General features: G+C 43.6%; 2 protein-coding genes across 3 annotated transcripts in view; one reads left to right on the top strand and one right to left on the bottom strand.

Annotated features, from left to right (window-relative positions):
• The window catches only part of NOS1 (nitric oxide synthase 1), a gene marked incomplete at its 3' end in the record, with an annotated part of 180,174 nt that overhangs the window by 103,170 nt on the left and 59,663 nt on the right, over window positions 1-17,341 (top strand). For both annotated transcript variants that reach the window (XM_081966841.1, XM_081966843.1), the window contains 5 exons: window positions 4,363-4,486; window positions 9,646-9,780; window positions 12,515-12,660; window positions 14,415-14,577; window positions 16,343-16,434. In XM_081966841.1, coding sequence (XP_081822967.1) covers window positions 4,363-4,486; window positions 9,646-9,780; window positions 12,515-12,660; window positions 14,415-14,577; window positions 16,343-16,434 — 660 coding nt within the window. The remainder of the gene's footprint in view (window positions 1-4,362; window positions 4,487-9,645; window positions 9,781-12,514; window positions 12,661-14,414; window positions 14,578-16,342; window positions 16,435-17,341) is intronic.
• Window positions 1-17,341, bottom strand: part of RNFT2 (ring finger protein, transmembrane 2) — a 241,700-nt gene that overhangs the window by 22,934 nt on the left and 201,425 nt on the right.

Consider the following 17,341-nt stretch of genomic DNA (forward strand, 5'->3'; position numbering starts at 1 on the left):
AAAAAATGTGAGAGATAATCTCTGCGGTTAGAATACCTTGGTTGAAATACCTGGCTTTGAAGCACACCTTTGTGGTACTTCCTGTTCTCCATCCAAGGAGGGAGAGCAGAAAACCTCTGAAGAAGGTCCAAGCATACCCCAAACATTGCATAACTCGCTTCAAAAGGGAAAGTTAGCAAGATAAAGTATCTAGGGGCCTTTTTCACATAACATGTATAAGCACAGAGGTCATCCACCTTTATTATAAAGGCAAGAAGCAATGGGAGGAAACTAATCAAGGAGAACCTAAAAATAAGGAGAAACTTTCTGACAGTGAGAACAATCAACCCATGGAACAGAAGTTGTGGGAGCTTCATCCCTGGAGGCTTTCAAGAAGAGACTGGGCTGCCCCCTGTCAGAAATGGTGTAGTGTCTCCTGCTTGGGTGTGGGATTGGACTAGATGACCTACAAGGTCCCTTCCAACTCTGTTAATCTATATTCAAAGGAATGACTTGCCTTCAGAAGTTGTGACAGCTTCATCCCTGGAGGCTTTCAAGAAGAGAGCGGGCTGCCCTCTGTCAGAAATGGCGTAGGGTCTCCTGCTTGGGTGTGGAGTTGGACTAGATGACCTACAAGGTCCCTTCCAACTCTGTTAATCTATATTCAAAGGAATGACTTGCCTTCAGAAGTTTTGATAGCTTCATCACTGGAGGCTTTCAAGAAGAGAGCGGGCTGCCCTCTGTCAGAAATGGTGTAGGGTCTGCTTGGACAGGGTAGTTGGACTAGATGACCTACAAGGTCCCTTCCAACTCTGTTAATCTGTATCATTAAAAAAAAGTTTTATGAGCTTCCTGTGGAGTTCATTTCCTTGTTTGGTTCTACTTAGGGGGCTGACACACCAAACAATATAGATTCACTAGGTTCAGTTGGTTATGTGAATGCAGTCATTAGAGAGAAGAGAGAAGACATATAAGATAATTGATAAGAGATTTGCATTGCTTTGGATTTTGTTCCAGAGTATTGAGGAGCAAGAATGCAGCATCTGCCGGTGACTCATTAAAGCAGCTGCATCTGTTTTCAGAACTTCACCATGCCTAGAAACAGATGCGACTGCTTTAATGAGTTGTAACAGGTGCTCCATTCGTACTCCCACACACTGCAAAACCGTGGTTTTTTTTTTCCAGACTGCAATCCAAAGCGATGCACAGCTTGAGTAATTTTATCGATTCTGACTAGGGCCACGATGAGGCTAATTTAGCATTTGTGTGTGTTTGAATCACGTTCCAAACTGCTTACTACACTCAGGTTTGACTTCGCAACGGTTCTGTCAAGTTAATCAATATTATTGTCCCCGTGCGGCTCCTTGTATCAAAGAAACAAGGGGTGTCACAGAAATAAGATCTGAAGCAGTCACTTCCTGATTCATTGTTCTGTTCCTTGGCCGTTCTGGAATTTAAAAAAATATATCAAATAAATAAAACCTTTTTTTGTTTGTTTGATTGTTTAAAGTGACTTTGATAACAACCGCTCAGCCATGAGAATTTCTCTTCTTTTCTTTTTTTAAAGAAAACCCTACTTCGACCCGTGATGTACTTATTCTTAAAAGTAGCCAATGAACTCCCTGGGAGAACGCGAGCCTTTTTTGCGCTTGCATTGTAGGGTTTAGTTTTGCTTGGCGAGTGCGTTTGTGTGCATGTGTGTGGGTAGGCAAGCTACAATACTGACATAATGAAAGAGAAACCGCTCCCTTTTAGGCAAATCATTTTGATGTGTTCTTGTAAATACACGGGAATAAATCCCGTCATGGAGAAAGCCACTTTAACGGCAGACGGAATTAAATATCATTGAACGCTGACGCGAGAGTACCTCTGCTTTTGAAGTCATCGTATATCCGCCGGATTATTTATTTTTTTCAGTTCAGGGAAAGGGAGAGCTCCAATATTTTGTGAGCTGTGAGACACAACTGCAAAATAAAACATGCTCTCTTTCTTCTCTCTTTCTTCTTTCAATTGTGACTTCGGCCACAAGATTGTAAGATCATGAAAGCTAGGGGGATCCTTAAGTACCTTTGATGGTCAAGCATTCTGGAGATGACGTATTAGGTCACGTTGCTTGTATTTAAGATAATTAGAATGATGGATGTATTATCCATTAGGAATAAAAGTAATGATCCCCAATTGCTAAGAAACTACATCGGTTCCTGATTCTGTTCGATTCTATTCTATTTATTCTATTCTATTCTCCTTCCTTCTCTTCCTCCTCCTCCTCCTCATTTTATTCCATTCTTTCTGTTCTGTTCTGTTCCATTCCCTTCTATGCCACTCCTCGCCACTCAATATATTCTAGTATAGTTCTAGTCTAATCTAGTCTAATTTGGTTTGGTTTCCTGTTTGATTTTTTTTTTTAAGATTTGTGTGCTATTACGACATTTCAATTGTCTGCAGCTGGGCTGAGTCCTTTCCCTGCATTGTATTGATGTCCCACACATAACCTTTAGGAAAACGGGGCGAACCAGGAGGTAAAATGTGTAAGAGGCCTCTATTTTGCCCCAAATATAGAAGACACTAGTTTAGCATGAAGGCGGCTCAGTGGTTAAGACGTTGAGCTTGTCGATCAGAAAGGTTGGCAGTTCAGCGGTTCGAATCCCTAGCACCTAACAGGAGTGAGCTCCTGTTACTTGTCCCAGCTTCTGCCAACCTAGCAGTTCGAAAGCACGTAAAAATACAGGTAGAAAAATAGGAACCACCTTTAGTGGAAATATAAGAGAATTCCGTGCACCTTTGGCATTTAGTCATGCCGGCCACATGACCACGGAGACGTCTTTGGACAGTGCTGGCTCTTCGGCTTTGAAACGGAGATGAGCACTGCCCCCTAGAGTCAGGAACGACTAGCACATATGTGCAAGGGGAACTTTTATCTTTACCTAGTTTAGCCTGTGGAAACAATCTAGAGGAGACTATTTCAGCCTCCTTAGGGCCAAACGGCTGACCGTGGCATGGGAGAGGAAAAATCAGAAGGTGCCAACCACTATAAAATTTGTGATATGAAGATATAGAATAGAGGTAGAAATTAGAACGGGGGTAAATATGACTATGCATATTTCTATATAATACATTAAAACCAGTATGTAGATGAAAGGACAAGAAGTTGAAAGATGATGGCATTATGTACAATGCTACTATAATGATGTGAGTATGATCAATGTGATTAAGGCTAACAAAATTGTTAGTCTAATCACTATTATTTGGTATCAAAATTAATGATACCCAGATGCCACACTGTTCATGTATTTAATATGTATATATTGTTTGTTGGAGCTCGCGCAGGCGTGCGCAATTGGCTGGTTGCTTTAAAAACCAGTACAGAACGCGGGCGGGCAGTTGGGCCAAACAAGCCAGCTGCTCCCAGCTACTACTGGTACAGCCGTATCGGCCAGAATCCACCACTGGTTTGCAGTGGCCGTTCTGCAGTACGTCAGCTCTCTCATAAACATGGAAGGTGAGCAGGCTGAAGGTTAGAGGCATTCTCCTTGATGGTGGCCAAATATCTGTGGTTTTGCATGGAATTCTTCTAGTAGAACAGGTAGACAGCATGTGGTTGGGGATTCAGCCACGGGCCCCTTGTCTTTCTCATGCTGATTTATTTAAAAATACTTTTTTGGGGTCGTATTTTTTTAATGATCTAGGAAGCTGACTGCTGCCAAGCTAAGGTGCAGCTCAGCCGTTGTATTTATTCGCAGGAATGCCACAAGCTCCAATTAGAGTAACACGAGGCATTTGAAGGGACTTATTAGCTTTTACCAAGTAGACAAGTTTCCATTGCTGGATTATTATTATTATTATTTTGTCTTGGTAACTGGGCTCTCCGCACCTGTGTGACACCAGGGTGTCAGCTTTCTCCCTTGGCAAGCTGGACTGAAACTCATTAAATAGCCCCACAAGAATCCAGGAATGAAACGGCTTTTGATCAGAAACATATTGTAGAAGAAGTTAGAGGCTCCGTTGCAGAAGAACCCCGGCCATCGCCTCATATCCAGTGCAAGTTGAGTTCATAACTATCCATCTTCTGGTTTCTTTTTGTTTGTTTTTCCCCTTTTCGCTCTCCAACTCTATTTTGGGCAGAAGGTAGAGTTTCCGTTTGTTCCCTTTGTGTAGCCCTGGACTGATTCTAACCTCTGATTGTGTGAGAAATCGTGTCCAAACAGACGGGAAAAAGTCTTGCCTTTACTTGCAGCAAGCAGGCGCAACTAGCCAATGAGATTGGGACTCTCCTTGCTCCAGGACTCAAGAATGCATGGTTAACCTCAGAACCCTGGTTTGAGCCCAATTATTTCTTTGATCTCATGACTCATGGGTGTCTTTGTGTGCTTTCCCCTTCGTCAGTTCCTGTGAAACGGACCGGAAGTCGCCAAGGACGTTGCCAACGCAGCTGGAGAACGTCAGTGACCAGTGCAGGGGACCTGAAACGTGCCCCATGCCAAGCAACATGTCTTCAGACAATGACCAGGTAAGTGGCCGGCCGCAAGGTGACTCTTGGGCAGGCCCTTGTCCACATGGGGTGGTGCAATCATGTCACAGCTTTCTGGGAAATCAAGCTAGCGAGTAAATTGTCCCTTCTGAATCCTAAAAAAAAAAAAAAAAACACCTCTCAGTGCATCCCTCCCCATGTGCTTGTCAATGGCGCAGTCAGCATTTGATGGATCATAAGGCCAAATAGTCCAGAAACTAAATCAACAGATCAAGTCCTAACTGCACCACCCAGAATAACAAAGTTGCAAGGGACCTTGGAGGTCTTCTAGTCCAACCCCCTGCTTAGGCGGGAAACTCTACACCACTTCAGACAAATGGTTATCCAACATCTTCTTTAAAATGTCCAGTGATGGAGCATTCACAACTTCTGGAGGCAAAGTTGTTCCGCTGATGAATTGTTCTCACTGTCAGGAAATTTCTCCTTAGTTCCGAGTTGCTTCTCTCCTTGATTAGTTTCCACCCATTGCTTCTTGTCCTGCCTTCAGGTGCTTTGGAGAATAGCTTGACTCCCTCTTCTTTGAGATATTGGAAGACTGCTATCATGTCTCCCCTAGTCCTTCTTTCCATGAAACTAGACCTATCCAGTCCCTGCAACCGTTCTTCCTATGTTTTAGCCTCCAGTCCCCTAATCCTCGTTGTTGCTCTTCTCTGCACTCTTTCTAGAGTCCTTCTTCCTTTTTCTAAAAAAAAAAAAAATTAGTTAATCCTCAACTGTCCCAATTGAGAAAATGCCTGCTGGTGATGGATTTCTCTCTGAATTCACCTGCTATTAAACCATTTTCCTCCCCGCCAAGGACATTATTCTCATTAGGCGGTTGGCCTACATACCAATCCAATAACGAGAATACATACTGGTTCCCAATTCTAGTTTCTTCCCCTTCCAGCTTCCAAGGGGACCCATTTGTACACACCCAAATCTTATTGGCCAAAGATCAAACTTCCCACGTGGAATAGAGAGCATTTTGTGAAGAAGAAAAAGTGATTAAGAACCACCCCCCCCCAAAAAAAACGGAAAAGCTTTTAATTGCTTCACCTTGGAGTTGCTTCCTTTCAAGACTGTACGAATGACCTTAAAGGTTAAAACTCTTGCTGTTCTCGAAAACAAAGGGCGACAAACAAACAAACCACTTATGATTTTCATAATGAGTTTTGCAACTAGAGAGGAATTTGAAACTTGCACATTCTGTAGACCCGATATCAGGAAACCAAAAACACACACACACACACACACACACACACACACACAAAAAAAAAAACAGGCTAAATCTTGTTCCTTCTATACAGTCTCTCGATGCCTCTTAACTGCAGCGCTATTTGTTAGTTTTTAAAAAGGGGAGAAGACATTCAACCACTCACTTCTCCTATCTGTATTAGTAACCCTGTCTCAAAGTTTGCTGCTTCGGCTGATTTCTCAAAATAATTCTTCCCTTTGACTTTGGGTTTTCCAGCTTATTCATAAACATAAGAACGTCTCCTGATAGTTAGTTAGCTGACCAGTTTGCATCTAAGGATGTCTTACTTTCCAAATCTCTCTTTTTTCATGTTTTATTTACTTTATTTGTATAACATATAAAAATTCCATTTCAATCAAACGCTGCGTTGTCTGGGTACGATTGCTTTTAGGCAGTCGTAATCAAAATGCTTACAATAGCATTCATCCCAATAAGATTGCTTGGGTCACCTGTGCAAGATTTCTTTAATGCATCTTAATTCTGCTTCTTGGTTTTTCTCTTTTTTTTTAGAAAAAGGACAAAATTTATCATGACGTTTTCGCCAATTCCCATTTCAGCTGTGCTACCTGTGCCATGCTTTCAATCCAAGACTATAGGGCATGCAAGGCAGGAGGAACAGTGTGTTCAAAAATATATATATTTTTCCCCACAGAGAGAGGAAATTCCTGTAAGAGATTATTTCTTCCCCATAGCTCCTTAAATAAATTGTCTACCTTTTGACCCCGTCTATTTTTTTTCCCCTTGAGCCAGCCAAAATACTACATTGTCTGCCACGTTTTCTTCTCCCTGTAAAACAAACAGGATGGGGGGGGGGAAGGAACCCCTTCCCCATTTTTGGGGACCCTTGAAACATTTCCCAGGGCTTCTGTTAGTGTTCATCTCGGTAAACGCTCAATTCTCAATTTGTCAACATTTGTATAAAAGGAGAGAAAATCTGTATCACTACCTGAAACTAAACAAGAAACATTCAGAGATTCTTTTTTTAAAAAAACAAGCAGAGTTTGGTAAGCAGGCAAAAAATCCAGAATAGTATTCCTTGACTTCATATTCTGATCTTAAGGGAAACACTGCGTTTAGAAAATCAGGATTCCTGCGTCACTCTGTTAGCTCATCTTCCTCCACCAATATTATATTCCTCTTCCTCTGATATCCCATCGGCCCCTGCCTAGTAGTATGGGATGATGGGAGCTATGGCCCAAAACATCAGGATGGAAAGATATTGGTGTCAGGGTTCCAACAGGGTTCATAAACCCTGTGCCAAGCTTCAAAAGAAATCCAGTTATTTATTAGGAGCTTCATGTCGGCACTTCCCAAGTGAAGCCAGCTCTGACTCCCCCCCCCTAATTTATGTCCCCAATCATGACTTTGTTTCCCCCCCTCCCCCCAGGGTGTGTCGAGAGCAGGCCAGGAATGCTTTGCGAGTTGACAATTAGGGGAAGAAGATATACTTCAACTGTCACAAAAGAAATGTATTGACTGCAGCGAGAATGGTATTTGCACAACAATGGAAAAGTGAAGAGGTCCCAACAGATGAAGATGTGATTAGAAAAATATTAGAATGCCCAGAAATGGATAAGCTAACACTTACAATAAGCAAAAGAAAGAAAGAGAATATTTTTTTGACTTGGGACTTATTTTATCAATGCCTAACTGACAAAAAGTGAGTGCAGTGGCTCGGTGGCTAAGACGGCAGTTCGGCGGTTCAAATCCCTAGCAGAGTAAGCTCCCGTTACTTTTCCCAGCTTCTGCCAACCTAGCAGTTCGAAAGCACGTAAAAAATGCAAGTAGAAAAATAGGGACCACCTTTGGTGGGAAGGTAACAGTGTTCCATGCGCCTTCGGCGTTGAGTCATTCCGGCCACGTGACCATGGAGACATCTTCGGACAGCGCTGGCTCTTCGGCTTTGAAACGGAGATGAGCACCGCCCCCTAGAGTCGGGAACGACTAGTACACATGTACAGGGGAACCTTTACCTTTACTAACAAAAACAGGAGCTAGAAACAGGAAATATATGGAAGGATCAGCGATGTAAGGAAGCTATGTTAACTTAGTTAAACAAATATTATGATTATTAATATTAATATAATTGATATTAATGCAATGAATATTGTAAACACATTATTTCCTAAAATGATTTGCGCACTGTCCAATTGAAGTTGGAATTCCTTTATTTATAAGATAAAATAAAAACTTATTACAAAAAAAAGAAAAGAAATGCAATGGTATGTGAGAATAACCTTGGGAGACAGGAGGAAGAGCTTCAGGGTAAGCAACGGCCGGATATGATGATGCTGAACTCGCAGAAGGAATGGCAGACATCTAAGAGGGACCCTCCCTAGTTTCTTGGACTGTAAAAGCAAAATAGGGTATGTGTGTGTGTGAAATGTAGAGCTATTGTGTTTCTTCCCTGCACTGCCTTCCAAGGCTGACCAGGATTGAGCAGCCCGGGTGCAAACTTGTCTGGCCTGGGGAGTTAAATAGGCTTTATCCTAGTTAGAACTGGAATTGGTTTCTAATATTAGCTAGGAAAAAAAAGAGTAGATTTCTTATGTCCCAGAAGAAAGCCAAGAGTTAACTACTTCTGCACAGTGGCGAAGAAAATTACACGGATTAGTTCCTGAAATCTCCAGCTTGACATGAAGGAAATGTTACCTTTATGGGGAAAACAATTGGGGATCATGTGCAATTGTGAAGCATGCACTCTGCCTCTGATTGACAGTCCACCCCCTTGGCAGTTCTTTGCTCTCTGCCTTTTTCAGCAATACTTCCACCCACACTTGCAAAGTCTTAATCTCTGTAACCTTGAGGGCGACAGACACCGCAGCTCTCAAGTACAGCTCGTTGGGAAGAGCAAAGAGCCTGAGAAGACATTCTGAATTTCCTTCCAGCATCATATTATCGCTGGGTCCCTCTGTGAGGGGGGGGGTCTAAATATGATAGCTAGCTAGAGAGCAAGAACAAGTGAGCAAACGAAAGAGAGAGGGGATGGGGGAGAGAAATACAGCAGATAGATAGATGATGGATGAGAGAGAGAGAGAGAGAGAGAGAGAGAGAGAGAGAGAGAGAGAGGATAGGTAGGTAGGTAGGTAGATTGATGATAGATAGATAGATAGATAGATAGATAGATAGATAGATAGATAGATAGATGATAGAAAGATGATGGATGGACGGATGGATGATAGGTAGGGAGGTAATAGAAATGTAGATAGATGATAGATACAGTAGGTAGAGAGATAGAGAGATATAGAGATAGAGATGTAGAGATAGAGATTTAGAGATATAGAGGTATAGAGATAGATAGATGATAGGTAGGTAGGGGAGAGAGAGAGATGGATGGACGGACATACGGACATAAGGACATAGACGGATGGATGGATGAATGGATGGATGGATGGATAGATAGATAGATATATGGTAGGTAGGTAGGTAGGTAGGTAGGTAGGTAGGTAGATGATAGATAGACAGATAGATGGACGGACAGATAGATGGAAGATAGATAGATAGATAGATAGATAGATAGATAGATAGATAGATAGATGATAGATAGATAGATAGAAGATAGATAGATGGATAGATAGATAGATAGATAGATAGATTCGCCACAAATTACCCAACTCCCATCACACAAGCACACACACCAGCATATTAATTTGCAGGAATGATCCTTCCAGGAGGGTGAAGAACTAGTTGGTCTTTTATGAAATGAGGCCCCGGTAACTGGTTGGGGCCTCCATTTCGTGAGTGGCTCCACCATTTCCAAATGTGTACACATTACTCCCAGCCCGAGGAATATGACTATCTGCTCTACCTCCCCAGCCCTGATATCAGCCTCTTTCTGAGTCGTTGGGCTGGACCAAACCATCTCATAGATCACGATTCTCTCTTTCTGCTCTTATTTGCTCAGGTCCCTTCTGGCCAGCAGTCCCCTACCAAAAATGTGGTGAACGGAAGCCCTTCCAAGTGCCCGCGTTTTACCAAAGTGAAGAACTGGGAAACTGGCTCCGTGCTGAACGATACTTTGCATTTGAAATGCTCCATGGTAAGTGAGACGCCTACCTGCTTGAAGGATCTTCCAAATGTTTGGGCTCCATTTCCAAGAAAACCTCCTCGGAAGGAAGCTTCTCACCAGGGATGGTTCTACTACTGGGGGAGTGAAGCAGCCAGTTCAAGGCAACCCAAGGGGCATTCTCAAAGATTGCGACTAACCTTAGAGAGAAGGAAAGTGGACTGGAGAAGATGGGGGAGGTACTACAGGTCATCCTTGAGTTACAACCATCAGGCACAGTGGAGCCTGATGGCAGAGTGGTTAGTCTGCAGTACTGCAGGCAAACTCTGCCCACAGTCTGGAGTTCCAACCATAACAGCGATGAAGGTTGACTCAGCCTTCCATCCTTCCGAGGTCGGTAAAATGAGGACCCAGATTGTTGAGGGCATTAGGCTATAAACTGCTTAGAGAGGGCTGGAAGCCACTGTGAAGCGGTATATAAGTCTACCTGCTATTGCTATTCCTTCCTTCTTCCATCCTTCCATCCTTCCATCCATCCATCCATCCATCCATCCATCCATGGTGCACAGTGGTTAGAAGGCATTATTGCAGACAAACTCTGCCCACTGCCAGAAGTTCGATCCTGACTGGCTCAAGGTTGACCCATCCTTCCATCCTTCCCAGGTCGGTAAAATGAGGACCCAGATTGTTGAAGGCAAGAAGCTGTAAACTGCTTAGAGAGGGCTGGAAGCCACTGTGAAGCGGTATATAAGTCTACGTGCTATTGCTATTCCTTCTTTCTTCCATCCTTCCTTCCTTCCTTCCTTCCTTCCATCCGTCCATCCATCCATGGTGCACAGTGGTTAGAATGCATTCTTGCAGACAAACTCTTCCCACTGCCATTCCTTCTTTGACTTTTTCCATTCCTTCTTTGATCATTCCCTCCCTGTGTTTCATTTCCTCCCTTCTGCATTCAAAGCCTTCTTCATCACATGTCTGAATCTGTCATTCAGGAATTGCCAGAGTGACTAATTTGCACCTCCGTTCGGTTCTTCAGCTAGTCCCCCCCTCCCCACTCCCCACCTCCCGTCGTCGTATTTCTTCTCCGTTGCGTAAATAAACCTCTGCAGAGCGGCAATTCAATGCCATTGTTTGTTCCCCGCCATTCACATCAAGGTTCTTTCTGAAGGTGCCACGTGAAAGAACGTCAGCCACAAAAAAAAAAACCCTCGATGCTCGGTGATATGTGGCTGTTGGCAGACAAATGCTCCTTTGCCATTCAATCAATGCGCCCGAGCGCACGTGTGCGATAGATTAGCAAAACACCAGCAACCGAAACTGGGAAGGAAAAAGGAAACGCGAATAAATGAGAGAACGTAGACCTAGAGTTGATGCAATCGTCAAGGCAATTATTATTACTATTTTGTAGCTAAGGTTTTTTAAGATGCAAATATGAAGGTCCCGGAGGATGGCATCGTTAAAAAAAACATCCATCTAAGATGCAGCAGCTGCGAAGCGGGCAAATTCCACTCGGAGAGGATCATTAAGAAAGAAAGATACAAAAGCCACCCATCTCACACCGCTTTCATGAAAATGTATAGCACGGAATGCTTTTCTGAATCACATGTCTTGCTTTTCAAGAAAGAGTGAGTGGGGCGAGGGAAAAGTGCAGAAAAGAAAGCCACCCCACGGGGAGAAAAGTTACAGAATGAGCTTTGATTTCCCCGTCTCAAATAGGGGAATTCTGATTATTTTTCCCCTCCCTCTCTCATAATTTTCGTGTGAGAGAGACAATCGCCGAGCTGCTCTTTTCAGGCCTGTGGTTCTTGCAAATACAAATTGTTTGTATTTGGTAAAGCAGCCAAAGAGATGTGTTAAACTCTAAGAACGTGAAGATTTTGCCGTTGAGAGGCTTCTCTGATGATGATGATTATTTTTAAACTGATCAAATTATAAAATCCAAATGAAAAAATAAGGGGAAAGGGGAAAGAAAGAAGTATAGAGATAAGGAGAAAAAAGAAAATCTCTATTGAGTCAGCAAAACCCAAAGTCAATGTTGCGTTTTTTCCCCCCTTCTCAAGCACAAAGTCCAGAGGTGGTTTCCAAGGAGAAACAAAGTTGGATGCGTTCTTTATTTTGGGTAAAGTGGTTCATTTAGCCATCTTTGCTAGTTCCTTCTTAGACATACATACATACATACATACATACATACATACATACATACATACATACATACATGTTCCAGCATAACTCTGGGGCGCCTCAAGCAATTTCAACCAAACTTGGTACACAGATGACTTACCCTCCGGAAACAAATACTGGGAGTGGAAGACACCCCTGGTGTGTGTCTGTGTCTGTGGGTGTTCTAGCATAACTCTGGAATGCCTGGCCTGTTAAGGAGAGAGAGTGTAGTGTCCTAGAGCGGCAATTGTTTGTGATGTCCGCAGCTTTCTCTGGAAAGCCAACTGTGACGTTCGCCCTCTGTGCCAGAATCGTAGACAGGGCGGGAAAGAGGAGTGCAAGGGAGGGGGAGTGGAGAGGGCAGGGATGATGGGCATGGGAGTAGGGAGAAGAAAGGCCCCTTTCAATGGCTCCCTGTCAGACAAACGCTTTGATGTCTATAAATACCCGGGCAATGCCCAGTTATCAGCTAAGGACATAAATAAAATGTCTCGGAACTTGTTCCATCCCTGGAGCATCCATTGCACATCCACTTTGAAACACTCCTTCGACAGGTGAACAGAATCCTGACCAGGTGGCTTTCCACTTCTTATCTCTTACTTTTCAGGTGACCCCCTGCAGTGAACAGATCTGCATGGGCTCCATCATGATGCCTTCTCAACACATCCGCAAACCGGAAGAAGTCCGGACAAAGGATCAGCTCCTCCTCCTCGCCAAAGAATTCATTGACCAGTACTACTCCTCCATCAAGAGGTAAGTTGAGGGCCTCCACAATTTTTTTGTGGCAGAGAATTTTGCCCCAGAAACTGTCGTGATTTCTGCAAGGTATTTGACCATGGGCAATCCTGCACCAACTTATCCCATTCGCTACGGTCAGGGTGGCCTACTTGCAAATTAAGGATGGGTCTTTAAAATAAGCGACCAACAGGGTCTTCCAGGTTAATTATATAAGTCTGGCATGAACCTGCCCTTAATTTGTTAAAATATTATCTCCTCTCTGCAGAACCCATTTGAGTAGGACATTTGAGTCTCCAAATTTAGCGACTTTAAGACTTGTGGGCTTCAATTCCCAGAATTCCTCATAGTGGGCAGTGAATTTTGGAAGTTAAAGCCCACAAGGCTTAAAAGTTGCCAAGTTTGGAGACTCTTGGGTTAGGATAACTTTCCGTAATAAGGAAGGGGAAGGAACGAAGACTTAGCTCCATAAATGAGGAGTTGACTGTTGTCTGAAAAGCTGGAGAGAAAGGGCTTCATTATTCTTGACACTTCGGGTGGATTTCTCATTGTGCATATTACGATTCATTTGGCAAATATTGCTTTTAGTTCTGCTCGTATTTATTTTCAACCAACGAATTGCTCTTACATTAAAAGAGGCTAAAGAATTGTCAATTAAAGCCTTGAAATGAGCTGAAATATTACGGCATGTTCTGAGCCCCTTCTGGTAAGCCATTAGTAAAGCAAATTTGTCTGACCTAAAATACCGCATAGAAAAGAAGCATCTCTCGACATTCAGGATCTCCTCTCCCCATGTTTTGAAAGGGAAAAAGTTAGAGGAAACCAAGAAGTCAAATCTCCAAGATCATTATCTAATATCACGCGAACTGGTAGCGCTGTTCCGTACTGGGGAGATCACACTTGGAATACTGCATCCATTTCTGCTCACCATGATACAGAAACAACGCAGAGAAGAAAGAGTGCAGAGAAGAGCGACAAAGATGATTAGAGAGTTGGAGGCTACAACAAACGATGAATGGCTATGGGAACTGGGAATGTCTAGTCTAATGAAGAGAAGGACTAGAAATGACATGATAGCTGTCTTCCAGTATTTGAGGAGCTGTCACAGAGAAAAGGAGGTCCACCTCTTCTCCAAATCACCTGAAGGCAGGATAAGAAGCAATGGGTGGAAGCCTATCAAGGAGAGATCCAACCTAGAATTAAGGAGAAATTTCCTGACAGTGAGAACAATTAATCAGTGGAACAACTTGTCTCCAGAAGTTGTGAATGCTCCAACACTGGAAGTCTTTAAGAAGATGTTGGATAGCCATTTGTTTGGAATGGTATAGCATCTCTGCTTGAGCAGGAGGCTGGACTAGAAGACATCTAAGGTCCCTTCCAATCTCATTATTCTATGTTCTATCATTATCTGAGTAAATTAACATAAATTATGATAAATTGCAATGGGTGCTCCATCACTGGAGGCTTTTAAGAAGAGACTGGAATGGAAGAGACTGGGATTAAAGAGACAGCCATTTGTCTGGAATGGTATTGGGTCTCCTGCTTGAGCAGGGGGTTGGAGTAGAAGACCTCCAAGGTCTCTCCCAACCCTATTATTCTAGATTCTGAATCTCCTTGTGCCAACTGTGATGATGATAATTGCCAATTTTGGCACAATGTCTATTCCCCTTTGGAGAACAAATTTTTTTGCAGAATTGCCTTGCGCTAGTCCCCTGTGCCCACCACCTTGGCATGAATGATGGCTAACCTCTTCCCTTCTGTGTCCCTGGCAGGTCTGGCTCGAAAGCTCACATGGAGAGGCTGGTGGAAGTCACCAAAGAGATAGAAACTACGGACACTTACCAGCTGCGCGACACGGAGCTGATCTACGGAGCCAAGCACGCATGGCGCAATGCCTCTCGTTGCGTGGGGAGAATCCAGTGGTCCAAGCTGCAGGTGAGGAACTCACAGCGTCGGGCATGGCCCGCAGGCCACCTGCCTACGTGCTTATATGTACTTTGGGCAAGGACAGATTATTCTTAGCAGGTATGAGTACGCTTGGCAAACGGCTCGGCACACAGTTGAGAAGACTGCAGGGAAGCCGAAGCCCTCCCAGAAGATTTGGGGGATCTGATTCAAAACAAGCCATCCAAATAATTTTTAAGTTCAGGATTTCGCCTGCCCCTTATGTTTCTTTTCATTAAACCGAAAGGGAAGCAAAATCTCCCTGAATGGGAGGCATGTCGGAGTGGCAATCACCTTTTTTCTGTGCAAGTGTTTAATCCCCAATAAATGTGTGCTTCCAGAGATTTGCATGCGCAAACAGTGCCTCTCCCCCTACCTGGATCACTGAACTCATGTTAAGCCTGCTTAAGAGTTTACGAGGGTTTACTTCGCTGAGCCAGCTCCAGATGTTAAGGTGGAAGACCTGTCAAATTCTTTCCTCCTCTTGCACCGTTTTTCTTAATTGGCCCTTCGGGATCTTAAAAACCTTTTGGGGTCTAACCCAGCCTTCTTCCACGTCTGCAGAAATTAAATCTTTCTGCTACGGGACATGGAAGACCTTTTAGATTTAAAATGTAGAGTTTAATGCGTACACTTACACACTTATCTTTTTTTTTCTTCAAGAGCAAACCTGGACCTAAATGTTCTTTTTTGGGGGAGGGGGGTATTTTTTGTTCTCTAGATACAATAATAGGTTCACATAGTTGTTATTCTTTTGTTGTATTCGTCGTTTTTATACATTTGTCATTCCATTTACAGGGTTATAACATACCATTTGTTTTGTTCTGTTTGCCATCCCTCGCCTTCTTTTCCCTTTCTTTTCTCCCTCCCTCCGTTCTCTACTTTCTTGCTTCCTCCTCCCCTTTCCCTTCCTTCTTCCCTTACCTCTCCCCATCCCTCTATTCCTCTTCCCCTTCCTCCCCTCTCTCCTTCTCCCTTCCATCTTCCTCTCCTTCTCTCTATCTTCCTCCCCTCCTCTTCCTCTCATCCCCTCTCCTCCTCTCCTCCTTTCTTTTTCTATTGTAGGTTCTTTATTTTCTCCCTCCCTCCCTTCTTTCCTTTCTTCCTTCCTCTCCTTTCCCTTCCTTCTTCCCTTACCTCTCCCCTACTCCTCTCTTCCTCTTTCCCTTCCTCCTCTCTCTCTTTCTCTCATTCTCCCTTCCATCTTCCTCTCCTTACTTCCATCTTCCTCCCCTCCTCTTCCTCTCTTCCTTTTTCTATTGTTGTAGGTTCTTCTTTTTCTCCCTCCCTCCCTTCTCTCCTTCCTTCCTTCCTCCTCTCCTTTCTCTTCCTTCTTCCCTTACCTCTCCCCTACTCTCTTTCTCTTCCCTTTCTTCCCCTCTCCTTCACCCTTCCATCGTCCTCGCCTTACCTCTATCTTCCTCCTCTCCTCTTCCTCTCTTCTCCTCCTCTCTTCCTTTCTTTTTCTCCTGTTGTCGGTGTCTCTTCCAGCTCTTAATTTTTTTTTTCTTGGGGCGGTATTTCCGCAAACCCAAAAATAATGAAATGCCATTTCTTGTTCCCTTTCCTTCTCAAATCTATCCTGTTTATGTTTTTTCCTCCTTTGTATCTTACCTTTGAATATATACTTATATATTGTTGTTTTCTTCCCTTTGCCCCCCCCCCCAGCTTTTCTACTTAATGGCCTACATATCCTTAACTGTCTTTCTTGTCCCTTAGATCATAATTCCAAGTCTTCTGTTTGAATTATTTCCAGGTTTTTGATGCCCGGGACTGCACTTCAGCTCATGGCATGTTCAACTATATTTGCAACCATATCAAGTATGCCACAAACAAAGGGAACCTCAGGTATGTGTCTGTGTGCGTGCGTGCTTTGTGTGTGCGTTTGTGTGTTCATGTGCAAATTGCATGACGGCACTGGGCCAAGGCCTGCTTTGTTATCTTAACTGAGCTGAGAAGCTCAGCAGAAAACGGAGCAACCTAAAGTTAGAATCGCCAATAACCGCTTTGGTCTAGTGGTTAAGGCACTAGGCTAGAAAGCCGAAGAAAGCATGAGTTCAAGTCCCCCCTTAGTCGTGAAAGATGGCTGGGTGACTTTGGGCCAATCACCAGGAGACTGTGAGTTCTAGTCCCGCCTTAGCCGTGAAAGCCAGCTGGGTGACTTTGGGGCCAATCACCAGGAGACTCTGTCCGGCCTGCAGCCATATTTTCTTTTGGATCGTTGGCCTGCCACACTTTCTATTATTCTACTATGCATTTTCTATTGTGGGAAAATGCGATTGTACGGAGGTAGATGCTAAGTAGCCATAACAACATTCTTTCTAGAAAGCCAAGGTCATCCTTTGTCTTTGCACCTCTGCACCTGACCGGAACTGGATGGGTGGAAGCTGCCAGCGTGGCAGTGGGAGATTGGACCATGGGATGGACTCGTGGGTGTGGGGGGTAGGATCTTGAACTTTCAACTGGGTGGGGAAAACCCAGGAAGCTTTCAGATTCGGGTTTTCCCAGATGCGCCAACATGTCTCTCTTAATAAATTGGGACTTTGAGCAATACCTTGCCTCGGACTCTGATTTACTTTTGGATGCTGTTTGGAACTCTTACAATTTCAGTCTTTGAGGCGCTGCCACAAAGAAGAGGAGGGGTTAAATTATTCTACGAAGCACCATAAGGCCGGACAAGAAATAATGGTTGGAAACTAATCAAAGAGAGAAGCAACCTGAAATGAAGGAGAAGCTTCCTAATAGTGAGGACAAT

The sequence above is a fragment of the Natrix helvetica genome (genome assembly GCF_964273705.1).
Source record: "Natrix helvetica genome assembly, chromosome: 14".
Lineage (NCBI taxonomy): Eukaryota > Metazoa > Chordata > Lepidosauria > Squamata > Natricidae > Natrix > Natrix helvetica.